Source organism: Anolis sagrei, chromosome 12 (assembly GCF_037176765.1).
Source record: "Anolis sagrei isolate rAnoSag1 chromosome 12, rAnoSag1.mat, whole genome shotgun sequence".
In the NCBI taxonomy this organism is placed as follows: Eukaryota; Metazoa; Chordata; class Lepidosauria; order Squamata; family Dactyloidae; genus Anolis; species Anolis sagrei.
The window spans coordinates 8,023,722-8,037,120 of NC_090032.1; the positions used below are offsets into that span (position 1 = coordinate 8,023,722).

The window sequence follows — 13,399 nt, forward strand, 5'->3', positions numbered from 1 at the left end:
TGCATTCCTCCCTCAAACCTTCAATCCTTGGCTCTCTGCCCCAGTATAGGTAAGAAGTGCTTCATTTGGAAGTACTGATTAAATGCTTTTAATTTAAACATTTGAGTTTAATACTGCTGTAGCAGACCACTTTGAATCCCATTCTGTCAAAAAGTGGGATATGAAAGAAGCAAATAAATAAACACTTCATTACACATGCCCAGTAGGGACATCTGTGTCTAATTCTATTCACAACACAGTGATATTTATAAAATGGCAATCCTGAGCATACTTTCCTCAAAAATATAACCACTAATTGAAGCTTTTTAAAATGCCATTCACTGTCTCTGAGTGAGTGAAAGTGCATGGTCTGTACAAGCTGGAAGATGATGAAGGATTTACCTACACCCAAGCTGGTGAGCCAGAAACAAATATAGATATTATCTGACTTACTCTTTACATGCATTTCCTTGACAATTTCAGAAGTTAGCCCTTTTAGATCTCTTGTGCAAATACCAACACAAGTTAGAAGAGACTGTTGATATTATGCTGGCCACCAGTGAGACAAAAACGCCAGTATCACTGATACAAAAATATATGAATTTTTGAGTCACGCCGAATTCTACCTTCAGTCATTCAAAAGTCTACCTAACAGCTCACAAAGGGAGAATGCATTCAGCTGCAAACAAGACAGACACATAAAACTATGCCAACACTTATCGTAGAACTCTCACCCACTCCATTTTTGACCAGGTAAGAAACTCTAAAGGCACCAGGTCTTGGAAGCTGAACAACCGTGGTAGTACTTGGATGAGAGACCATCAATCAATATCAAAACCATCTCTGAGAATAGTTTGTCTAAGAAGACCCTTTGAAATTCATGGAGCAGTTGTAAGTCAGCAATCAACTTGAAGATACATGCAGACAAGAAACCACAATACTCCTTTCTAAGGAGCAAAACAATGGTTTTCTTCACTCCCCACATAAATTGAAGTAGACTGCCCATTTCTCTATGGGTGCAACTACACGCTCAAACGCATTTTGACACCACTTTAACTGTGGAATCCTGGGATTTATAGTTTAGTGAGGTACCAGCATTCTTTGGCAGAGTAGGCTAAAGACCTTGTAAAATTTCCCAGAATAATAATAATATTTCTATTATTCCACAGAATAATAGAAATAATAAAGTTAGAAGAGACCACATGGGTCATCTAGTCCAACAGGAAAAGCACAATCAAAGTACTCCTGACAGATGGTCATTCAGCCTCTGTTTAAAATCTTCCAAGGAAGGAGCTTCCATCACACTACGAGGCAGAGAGTTACAAGTTGAACAGCTAGTACAGTTAGGAAGTTCTTCCTATTGTTCAGGTGGAATCTCCTTTCCTGTCATTTGAACCCACTGATCCAAGTCCTAGTTTCCAGGGCAGCAAAAAAAAGTTTGATCCCTCTTCCTTATGACACCGTTCCACATATTTATATATAACTATCATGTTTCCTCTCAACTTTTCTTCTGAAGGCTAGACAGACCCGGTTCTTTAAGACGCTCCTAACAGGGCATAGTCTCTAGACCTTCGATCATTTTAGTTGCCTTCCTCTAAACACCTTCCAGCTTGTCAATATCTCTTTTAACTGTGGTGCCTAGAATTAAACACAGTACTTAAGGTGAGGTCTAACCAAAGCAGAATAGAGAGGCACAATGACTTATAACAATAATAAAACTTTATATTCCACTCTATCTACATGAAGGAACACAGGGCACATTCCAAGCACAAAAAGGCAAACATTCAATGCTTGAATACAACAATCAATACACACATAATAATGAAAACTAATAACCCAACATATAAAAACAATTTGTAACTTAACAACTAAAACTGAAATTGAACATAACCTACCAAATACATTGTACCAACCTAAAACATAGCATCAAACAGAAGCATCAATTTCCCAGAGCCAACAGAGTTCCTTGGGGGTAAATAAGTTGATTATTGCCCAAGATGTTAACTGAGCTAGCGGGGTAAACAAGGCTTGGATACAGATGGCAGATATTAATCAGAAGTATAATAGCAGTATCTATTCCTCCTCCTTCCCTCAATCTAGACACTAGACTCCTTTTGATGCAGCCCAAAATCCCATTGGCTTTTTAAGCTGCTGCATCACTCTGTTGTCTCATGTTCAACACGTCGTCCACAAAGACTCCAATTATCTTTTTCACATGAACTGTTGTCGAACCAGGCATTGCCCATTATGTATTTTTGCATTTCATTTTTTTCCTGCTTAAATGTAGCAGCTTACATTTGTCCTTGTTGAAATTCATTTTGTTAGTTTTGGCCATTCAGCCCTCTAATCTGTTAAGGTCATTTTAAATTCTGATCCTGTGCTCTAGAATATTAGTTATACCTCCTAATTTGGTGTCATCTGCAAACTTGATAAGCTTGCTCTCTAAACCTTCATCCAAGTCATTAATAAAGATGTTGAAGAGTGAGTGAGTACCCTTTGGGTTTGGTTGCTTAACCAATGACAGATCTATATAACAGTAGCCTTGCCTGGCCCACACTTGACTAGTCTGCATTGAAGAAGGTCATGGGGGATTTGTCTAAGACCTTGCTGAAATCAAGATATACTACATCCACCACATTCCCTGCATCTACCAAGCTTGTAACCCTCCCATGGCAGTTAAGGTGCTGTCAAACTGCATTAAATCAACAATGTCAAGTAGATGCACTCTCAATCTGAAGTCCTCTGTACATGCTAGAATTGCAGTAGCAACCACAAATACCAACTGACTATTAAATTAAGACAACACTTGTGGGCCCCTACTACTCTATCTCCAAAAAAACAACAAAAAAAAAAAACAGGTATTATCAAGGGCTGCACCTATGCTGTAAAATTAATGCAGTTTGACAACAATTTACCAACCCTGGCTCAATGCTGTGGAATCATGAAAGTTGTAGCTTTACAAGGTCTTCAGCCTTATTTTCCAAAGGATACTGGTGCCTCACCAAACTACAACTCCCATGATTCCGGTTCACAGACAGAATATTTCTAAATGTACTAGGAAAGATCCTGTTCAGAAACGTTTACGGTCTTAAGTTTTGACATAGGAATAGCATTTGGTGAAGTAGTGAAAATACAAAATGCAGTTACACATAACTCAGTTTCAATGCATTTCATTTCAGAAACCGGGAGTGAGGAACAAGGGACTAAGCCATATTGCACAGGACCACTCTCTAAGACAGTTCATCTATTTTCAAAGTGTAGTTATGGATGAGTACCACAGATTTTAAGCATTCTACATCATGACAGGAATCAAATAAAGAATCACATCTACCTCCTCAAATCTGATTGACCTCTCCTCATTTTAACTCCCATCTACAGAGGTCTCTAGTTGATAGGGATTACCTAGATCAATTCTATCTTCTTTCAAGTCTGGTTACGGAACAGAGAATGCTTTGGCTGCACTGATGAATAATTGACATTGAGAACCGAGCCAGAGTTGGTTCTACTGGACTTTTTTTTTTTTTGCAGCTTTCTATACTATCAGTCACAGTGTCCTTCTAAGGCAACTTTTTGGGATGGATCTTCTTGGTAGCTGCACCGAATTCCTGGATCTACCTTCCTAGAAAAGTGTTCTCCTTGCTGTTCTTTTGAAGGTGGATAATGTTTTTTTTATCTTGACAGGCCCTTGAAAACTGATTATGCAAGCACCTATCCCCTGACCAATGTGCTGTTTTATTGTTTTCTTTTTCATTGTAATGTTTTAAATATTTTAATTTTATTGGCTGCCTAAACTAAACTTTAAACTTAAGTATATTTGTCTTAATGTTTCTAACCTGTACTGTAATAGGTTATGAATAAATGACCTTGATGGTACTCCATAACTGTCAAGGAACACTCTTCTGCCTCATAGCAACCAATGGCTAGCTCAAAAAAGTTTTCAACAATTACTATATGGGACAAATTTAGGCTGTTATGTGTAATGATCTACTGCCATGTGTTAAAACTCTGAGAAGCTGTGATTGACTATGGGTTTTCCAAGTCACAGTCAATCACAGAACACACACAAGTGAATATATATATATCAGATCATTATACATGATGCTCTGTCCCACAAATGAAATATTTCCTGTGCAGAAAGATGTAGCATCTCTAAGATGGCCCTTGGCATCAAAGAATTTATCTTTCTCTTGCATATAACCACACATCTCAGACAAATCGAAGTATTTTCCTAAAGACCAATCTCATCCAATCAGTTAAGGATGTTAAGAACCCATCCGCAAGGATGCCTCTACTAGGATTCTCATTTTATCCATCCAACAGAATTCCTTTCCACTGTCAACAAAACTGCCAGAACCATGCACATGGACATAAACCCCTACAAAAAGAATCTATAACCTTCCTTAAAAATGAAAAAAATATTTCCTTCATCACCATATAAAGTGTACCAAGGGTGCTACATATCAGCATAGCAAACCTTAACCACACACCAGTGAAACATCAAGCTCACCTGCCCCCAACCGAAGCTGCAAGCCTCGCAAGTGTAACTACCTGGCAAGACCAATCTGCAAAAATTCCTAGAAATAAACCTTCTCTAACAAAGCAACAAGAACTCCAAAAAGAGCGATCTGTTGGGAGTTTTTTGATTGTGCATTCCTGAACGGCAGAAGGGTTTGGAATGGATGGCCCTTGAAGACCCTTCCAACACAATGATTCTATGAAAATGTATCTACACAAATTAAACACATAGCCCGATGAGATACAAATACACATGCTAGTCTACACCCCCTCTCCAATGAAGCTGAAAGATCCAAAAGAAAAAATAAAAGAATGCAAGAATACTTTATGTTCGTATATGAGTATAGAGTTGGAAGATACTCCAAGGGCCATCCGTTCCAACCCCCTTCTGCCAGGCAGGAAATACAATCATGTCTCTTTAAGAGAGAAAAAGTGGCATATAAAAAAAGATCATCATCATCAAAGCATTCCTGACAGATGACCATCCAGCCTCTGCTTAAAATCTTTGAGAGAAGGCAATTCCAACATGTGTATGGAATTCTTGTAGTGTTGTTTTGTGGTTCTGGCGTGCATGAGGATCAGGTGCAAAAACAAGCGAAACAAGAGACTTTGGCAGGTGAAAGGCAAACATCTTCAAAACTATTGCAAGGAGGCATGGATACAAATTGTGGGAAAAGATATTCCAATTAAACATTAGGAAGAACTTCCTGGTGGAATATGGTGGTGTCTCCCTCTCTAAAGATTTTTAAGCAGAGGCTGGATAACCATCTATCAGGAGGGCTTGGATTTTGTCTTCCTGCCTGGGAGAAGGGTTTTGGACTAGATGGCATTTAGGGTCTTTTCCAACTCTAGGGTTCTATGAGGCAGGACAGCCAACTGTTGAGTGAGCTCGAATTGTGCCTGCTATGGCAGAACGGGTTTGGACTGGGTGACCTTTGAGATCTCTTCTAATGCTAGGATTCTATAATAATATTCATCATCTTTAATAATGATGATGATGGAGTCTCCTGTGTCCATCTGTTGGGAGGGTTTTGATGGTGTCTTGCTTTACGGCACAAAGTGGTTGGAATGGATGACCATTGTGGTCTCTTCCAACTAGGTTCTATATATTGATGATGATGATGATGATGGTCTCCTTCTCTGGAGGCTTTTAAATAGAAGGTGGATAGCCCATTGGGTCTGTTCCAACTCTGGAATTCTATTTTTCAGGGGGTGGATGGCCATCTGCCGGGATGGTTTCAATTGTGCCTCCCTGCCTGGCAGAATGGAGTTGGACTGATTGACTCTACAGTCTATTCCAACACTAGAATCTGATCATTCAGGGGCTGGATGGACATCTGCCAGGAGGGATTTGATTGTGTCCTCCTTTGATGGCAGATGGGAGCTGGACTGGATGGCCCTTGGCGTCTGTTCCAACTCTGGGATTCTCTGATTCAGAGGATGGCCATCTGCCGGGAGGGTTTTGATTGTGCCTCCCTGCCTGGCAGAATGGGGTTGGACTGGATGGCCCTTGGGGTTGGACTGAATGATCTGTTCCAGCTTTAGGATTCTATGATTGAGAGCAGGTATAGGCAAACTTCGGCCCTCCAGGTGTTTTGGATTCCAACTTTCACCATTCCAAATTGTGGAAGTTGAAATCCAAAACACCTAGAGGGCTGAAGTTTGCCCGTCCCCAATTGGGCAAACTGGTTGGGGTTGGATTGGTTGGCCCTATGGGTCTATTCCAACACTAAAAACTTGTTTATTTGGGGGCTGGATAAAATGTGTCCTCCTTTATGGCAGGAGGGGGCAGGACTAGAAGGCCCCTAGGGTCTACTCCAACTCTGGGATTCTATGGTTCAGAGGTTGGATGGCCATCTGCTGGGAAGGTTTTGATTGTGCCTCCCTGCTTGGCAGAATGGGGTTGGACCGGAAGGCCCTTGGGGTCTGTTCCAACTCTGGGATTCTATGACTCAGAGGTTGGATGGCCATCTGCTGGGAGGGTTTTGATTGTGCCTCCCTGCCTGGCAGAAGGGGTTGGACTGGATGGCCCTTGGGGTCTGTTCCAACTCTGGGATTCTATGATTCTGAGATTGGATGGCCATCTGCCGGGAGGGTTTCGATTGTGCCTCCCTGCCTGGTAGAATGGAGTTGGAATGATTAACCCTAAAGTCTGTTCCAATGCTAGGATCCAATCATTCTGAGGCTGGATGGACATCTGCCAGGAGGGATTTGATAGTGTCCTCCTTTGATGGCAGTTGGGGGCTGGACTGGATGGATTTTCTATTATGCAGAGGATGGCCATCTGTTGGGAGGGTTTTGATTGTGCCTCCCTGCCTGGCAGAACGGGGTTGGACTGGATGGCCCTTGGCGTCTGTTCCAACTCTGGGATTCTATGATTCAGAGGTTGGATGGCCATCTGTTGGGAGGGATTTGATTGTGCCTCCCTGCCTGGCAGAATGGGGTTGGACTGGTTGGCCCTAAGGGTCTATTCCAACACTGGAATCCTGTTTATTTGGGGGCTGGATAAAATGTGTCCTCCTTAATGGTAGGAGGGGGTAGGACTGGACGGCCCTTAGGGTCTGTTCCAACTCTGGGATTCTCTGATTCAGAGGTTGGATGGCCATCTGCCGGGAAGTTTTTGATTGTGCCTCCCTGCCTGGCAGAATGGGGTTGGACTGGATGTCCCTTGGGGTCTGTTCCAACTCTGGCATTCTCTGATTCAGAACTTGGATGGCCATCTGCTGGGAGGGTTTTGATTGTGCCTCCCCGCCTGGCAGAATGGGCTTGGACTGGCTGGCCCTACGGATCTATTCCAACACTGTTTATTTGGAGGGTGGATAAACGGTGCCTTCTTCCTTTCTGGCAGGAGGGGGCAGGGCTGGATGGCCTTTGGGGTTCCCTTTCCAGGGTGTCCACACCCCTCGCGGCCAAATCCCCGCCAGAAGGCAGCCACACACGCCCCGCGAGGGGTTCCACCCCCGGAGGAGAGGCTGGGCCTGCCTCCAGTGAGCGACTCCGGCTGTCAGGCTCCGCCAAGGCCCCGAGGCCTAGCTGTCACAGGGTCCCCGCTCTCTCCTCTCGCTCAGGCCTGGCCGACCCCCGCCTCGCCACTCACCGAACGGCAGCAGCGAGGCATCCTCCTCCTCCTCCTCCTCCGCGCCGCCTCATCCTCCAGGCCGCGAGCGGGGCCACCTGCCTGAGGCGGAGACAAGGCCCGAGCCAGGCCCGAGGCGCGGCAAACTCGGCTCCGGCGGGCCAAACAGCCCCGCGCTCTCTCTGGCTGGGCGCTGAGGGCGGCCGCAGATCCAAAATGGCGGCAACGGTGTAGTAAGCCGCGGCCGTAAGGCAGGCAAGGCAGGCAGGCGGGGAAGCCTCCTTACCTCAGCCAGCGCGCGCGCGCCTCCTGCGTCGCGTGCGCGGGACACGCTCGAGCCGCCGCCGCCGCCGCCTCGCGCACTCTCCCCGCCAACGCGCGTGCGCCAGGGAGCGCGCCTTGGCCACGCCCACCACTCTCCCCCCCCCTCTCTCTCTGCTTGGTTGTAACGACCTTCTCCTCTTTCTGTCAATCAACCGCCCCGCCGGCCAATCACATCTCCCTCCCTTTCGCGCGCGCCCTTCTGCCTGCCTTCGCCTTGACCATCACACTACCCACACACGCCTCAACCTGCCAACCAAGCTTCACAGACCCAAGCAAGTATTCAAATACGTATTTTTTTTTTGGAGGAAGGAAGTATGTCCCTTCAGGCTTTCCGTAGGTAAAGCAAGGAAAGGGATGCTTTGCTCACGCCGTCGAGCAGTAAAGATGGCGGCGCCCAGGAGAGCAAAGTTATAGCGTTCTGGAGGGAGATCTTTTGGCCAAGCAGGTAGGTGGCTCCTCATAGTACTCAGGCTATTTATTATTTATGTGTTTAGTTTACTAGCCGTCCCCTGCCACGGGTTGCTGTTGAGCTCTGTGAGTGCAACATTTTTTTCCGAATGAAGCAGAGAGTATTTGAGGACATCTGAAGGGATACCAAGATGCTTGTTTATAAAGGTTCTTGTGGGTTTTTTCGGGCTATAGGGCCATGTGCTAGAGGCATTTCTCCTGACGTTTCGCCTACATCTATGGCATCTATGGCAAGCATCCTCAGAGGTAGTGAGGTCAACAGACCTCACTACTTCTGAGGATGCTTGCCATAGATGCAGGTGAAACGTCAGGAGAAATGCCTCTAGAACATGGCCCTATAGCCCGAAAAAAACCCACAAGAACCTAGTGATTCCAGCCACGAAAGCCTTCGACAATACCTTGTTTATAAAGCTACTAGCCGTGCCCTGCCACGAGTTGCTGTGGCCCACATGGGGGTTCTGTGTGGGAGGTTTGGACCAATTCTATCGGTGGGGTTCAGGATGCTCTGTGATTGTAGGTGAACTATAAATCCCAGCAACTACAACTCCCAAATGTCAAGGTTCTATTTTCCCCAAACTCCACCAGTGTTCACATTTGGGCATATTGAGTATTCTTGTAGAGTTTGGTCCAGATCCATCATTGTTTGAGCCCACAGTGCTCTCTGGATGTAGGTGAACTACAACTCCAAAACCAAAGAACACTGCCCACCAAACCCTTCCAGTATTTCTGTTGGTCAGGGGAGAACTGTGTGCCAAGTTTGGTTCAATTCCATCGTTGGTAGGGTTCAGAATGCTCTTTGATCATGTTGTTCATTCGTTCCGACTCTTCGTGACGTCATGGACCAGCCCACGCCAGAGCTCCCTGTCGGCCGTCACCACCCCCAGCTCCTTCAAGGTCAGTCCAGTCACTTCAAGGATGCCATCCATCCATCTTGCCCTTGGTCGGCCCCTCTTCCTTTTGCCTTCCACTTTCCCCAGCATCATTGTCTTCTCTAGGCTTTGCTGTCTCCTCATGATGTGGCCAAAGTACTTCAACTTTGTCTCTAGTCTCCTTCCCTCCAGTGAGCAGCCGGGCTTTATTTCCTGGAGGATGGACTGGTTGGATCTTCTCGCAGTCCAAGGCACTCTCAGAACTTTCCTCCAACACCAGAGTTCAAAAGCATCTATCTTTCTTCGTTCAGCCTTCCCTAAGGTCCAGCTCTCACATCCGTAGGTTACTACAGGGAATACCATGGCTTTGACTAGGCGGATCTTTGATCATAGGTGAACTATAAATCCCGGCAACTACAACTCCCAAATATCAAGATTCTATTTTCCCCAAACTCCACCAGTGTTCACATTTGGGCATATTGAGTATTCTTGGAGAGTTTGGTCCAGATCCATCATTGTTTGAGTCCACAGTGCTCTCTGGATGTAGGTGAACTACAACTCCAAAACCAAAGAACACTGCCCACCAAACCCTTCCAGTATTTCTGTTGGTCAGGGGAGAACTGTGTGCCAAGTTTGGTTCAATTCCATCGTTGGTAGGGTTCAGAATGCTCTTTGATCATGTTGTTCATTCGTTCCGACTCTTCGTGACCTCATGGACCAGCCCACGCCAGAGCTCCCTGTCGGCCGTCACCACCCCCAGCTCCTTCAAGGTCAGTCCAGTCACTTCAAGGATGCCATCCATCCATCTTGCCCTTGGTCGGCCCCTCTTCCTTTTGCCTTCCACTTTCCCCAGCATCATTGTCTTCTCTAGGCTTTGCTGTCTCCTCATGATGTGGCCAAAGTACTTCAACTTTGTCTCTAGTCTCCTTCCCTCCAGTGAGCAGCCGGGCTTTATTTCCTGGAGGATGGACTGGTTGGATCTTCTCGCAGTCCAAGGCACTCTCAGAACTTTCCTCCAACACCAGAGTTCAAAAGCATCTATCTTTCTTCGTTCAGCCTTCCCTAAGGTCCAGCTCTCACATCCGTAGGTTACTACAGGGAATACCATGGCTTTGACTAGGCGGATCTTTGATCATAGGTGAACTATAAATCCCGGCAACTACAACTCCCAAATATCAAGATTCTATTTTCCCCAAACTCCACCAGTGTTCACATTTGGGCATATTGAGTATTCGTGTCGAGTTTGGTCCAGATCCATCATTGTTTGAGTCCACAGTGTTCTCTGGATGTAGGTGAATTACAACTCCAAAACCAAAGGACACTGCTCACCAAAGAGTTGGAAATGTTCAGCCTGCAGAAGAGAAGGTTGAGAGGAGACATGAGATCCAGGTTTAAATATTTGAAAGGATGTCATAAGGTTTGTTCAACAGTGAGAGATGGGATTGCTTCAGGTATGCCCACGTTGTGGAAGCATGCCCTCCCCAATTGCTGATCATTTTTAATGGTATGTCAGAGCATAGGCCTTTGAGAATTACTTTTTATACCAAATAAATGAAAATATACACAAATACCGTATATACTCAAGTATAAGCCAACCCAAATATAAGCCGAGGCACCTAATTTTACCACAAAAAACTGAGGAAGCGTATTGACTCGAGTAAAAGCTGAGGGCGGGAAATGCAACAGCTACTGGTAAATTTCAAAATAAAAATAGATTCCAATAAAATTACATTAATTGAGGCATCCGTAGGTTCAATGTTTTGGAATATTTTCATAAAACTGTAATTTAAGATAAAACTCTCCAACTACAATTAAACCATTATTCTAACCTCCTTCAATGCAAAGGATATCTAATTTGGACCATATGTCCAACTTAGATATCCTTCTAATAATAATAGAGTAGAATAACAAATGTAATAATAATAATAATAGAGTAAAATAATGGAAATGTAATAATAGTGATCCCCCCGGTGGCACAGTGGGCTAAACCGCTGAGCTGCTGAACTTACGACTGAAAGGTCACAGGTTCAAATCCGAGGAGCGGGGTGAGCTCCTGCTGTTAGCCCTAGCTTCTGCCAACCAAGCAGTTCGAAAGTATGCAAATGTGAGTTACCTTCCCGCTTCTACAGGAAGGTAACCATGCTCCATGAAGTCATGTTGGCCACATGACTTTGGAGTTGTTTATGTACAACACCGGCTCTTCGGCTTAGAAATGGAGATGAGCACCACCCCCTCCCCCAGAGTTGGACACAACTAGACTTAATGTCAAGGGAAACATTTACCTTTACACTACTCTGCTGCTGAATACGCATGTCCAATGTGGAACATATCTCACCATGTTAAAAAATGAGACATGCTGCATTATCACAGGGTATCTATGCCCCAAACTGCTGGAGAAATAATACTATTTAACTGGTATTGCACCACTTGATTTATGCTGGGAAGTAGCAGCCTGTAATGGAAGGACCAAGGCAATGACAACTCTGGCCTGTCCTCTGTTCCAATATCAGCCATCATGCCAACACCTTAAATCAAGAAACAGCTTCCTATGATCAACAGAGATACTTGCAGAAATACCTCAGCAAGTGAGAATCCAAAACTGGCAGCTAAAACCCGGAAGCTCAATCCATGGCTGAGACTTGATGAGAGACTCCCTCCTGGGCACACAGAAGAATGGGCGACTTGGAAGACACTGAACAGACTGCGCTCTGGCACCACGGGATGCAGAGCCAATCTTCAGAAATGGGGCTACAAAGTGGAGTCCATGACATGTGAGTGCGGAGGAGAACAAACCACAAACCAATGACTACAATGCAGCCTAAGCCCTAAGAATGGAGGACCTTCTTTTGAAGCAGCCAGCTTCTAGTGACAGGAAATCTAGTACGATGCCAAGTTTTTAACTTTATTTGTGGGTTTTTAAAATACATTATGACTGTATTCTCAATTTGTTTCTGACACAATAAAGAAATAGCTTCACAGAGAAAAGGGGACTTCTGGTTTATTTTGGCAAGACAGTTTTTGCCTTGTTTGTTATTGGAGGTGCAGAGATTTTAGATGTGTCAAATATATCGCAATTTGTGAATGAATTCTGTTGTTTTTATTGGCAGGGATGATGCTGAGGAACCTGAGGAGACTCTTGAGTCAGGGACGGATGGTGAGTTGCCTTGTCTCATTCTGTGAATGTAGAACCCAAAGATATAGATAGCCCTTTGGGGTCAATAGGCAAACACGACACCCTTTTGGAGGACTCATTCGCTTTTTAGAGATATAGCAGATATATATATATATATATATATATATATATGCACACACACACATTTTCATATGTGTATTTATGATATTTTTACAATATTTATGTGTTTTAATTATTGTGTAACCTGCCTTGAGCCCAAGGAGAAGCGGGTAAGAAATAAAATTATTATTATTATTATTATTATTATTTTACTGACACAAAAGCACAGCATGTCACAGCAAATGAGATCTCTATGCTGGATTTCGTATCACAAAATCACAAGTCGAACACTTCCCAAGCGTCTAGGACTGTGTGATGTATTTTCGAATGATGTGCGCAGAGCCAAGTAAGGTGGCCTTTTGCAGTTGACAGATCGTGATTTTGTCGATGTTTATTGTTTCCAAATGCCGGCTGAGATATTTTGGCACAGCACCCAGTGCACCAATGACCACTGGGACCACCTCTCCTTGTTTATGCCAGAGCCTTATTATTATTATTATTATTATTATTATTATTATTATTATTTATTGTACCAAGTGTTCTATTTTGTCATTTAAAATATTAGTCACCGAACACCAGGGATGAGGGACTCTGTTCCATCTCCCAGGAGCCTGATTTGCCTTACTTTATAGTTGTTTGAGGTTGCTTCCTCTTGCATTTTCTCCCAGGGCTGCTGCAGCTTTGCAAGAGTCCTAAAAGTTAATAGTATCAGTCTGCAGGACTCTTCGCAACTATTGGCTTAGAGAGCAGCTCTTTGGGTTTAGGGACCGCCTTTTCTCCCAGGGAAAGATCTCCATTTTAGATTCTCCCCTGCCTTTTCAGTTTGAGGAAATACCTCAGATGTGCTGATGGCTAGGCAGTTAGCTCTGGGAAAACCATTGCAAAAACTAAACTGAGTAAGCTATATTGAGTTAATATAGATAGTATATTGTGTAT

At 44.3% G+C, this 13,399-nt stretch overlaps 2 protein-coding genes across 4 annotated transcripts in view; one reads left to right on the top strand and one right to left on the bottom strand.

Annotated features, from left to right (window-relative positions):
• The window catches only part of ASH1L (ASH1 like histone lysine methyltransferase), a 95,276-nt gene extending 87,425 nt beyond the window's left edge, over positions 1 to 7,851 (bottom strand). For both annotated transcript variants that reach the window (XM_060758153.2, XM_060758152.2), the window contains exon 1: positions 7,592 to 7,851. The gene's annotated coding sequence lies outside the window, so the exon portion shown is untranslated. The remainder of the gene's footprint in view (positions 1 to 7,591) is intronic.
• A 140-nt stretch (positions 7,852 to 7,991) lies between these two features.
• DAP3 (death associated protein 3) overlaps positions 7,992 to 13,399 on the top strand; it is a 30,678-nt gene continuing 25,270 nt past the window's right edge. Inside the window, exons 1-2 of one of the 2 annotated variants that reach the window (XM_060758155.2) lie at positions 7,992 to 8,166; positions 12,339 to 12,385. In XM_060758155.2, the coding sequence (XP_060614138.2) occupies positions 12,341 to 12,385 (45 nt within the window). In that variant the 5' untranslated portion in view covers positions 7,992 to 8,166; positions 12,339 to 12,340. Of the gene's footprint in view, positions 8,340 to 12,338; positions 12,386 to 13,399 lie in introns of both variants that reach the window. The other variant, XM_060758154.2, reaches the window with a different exon arrangement.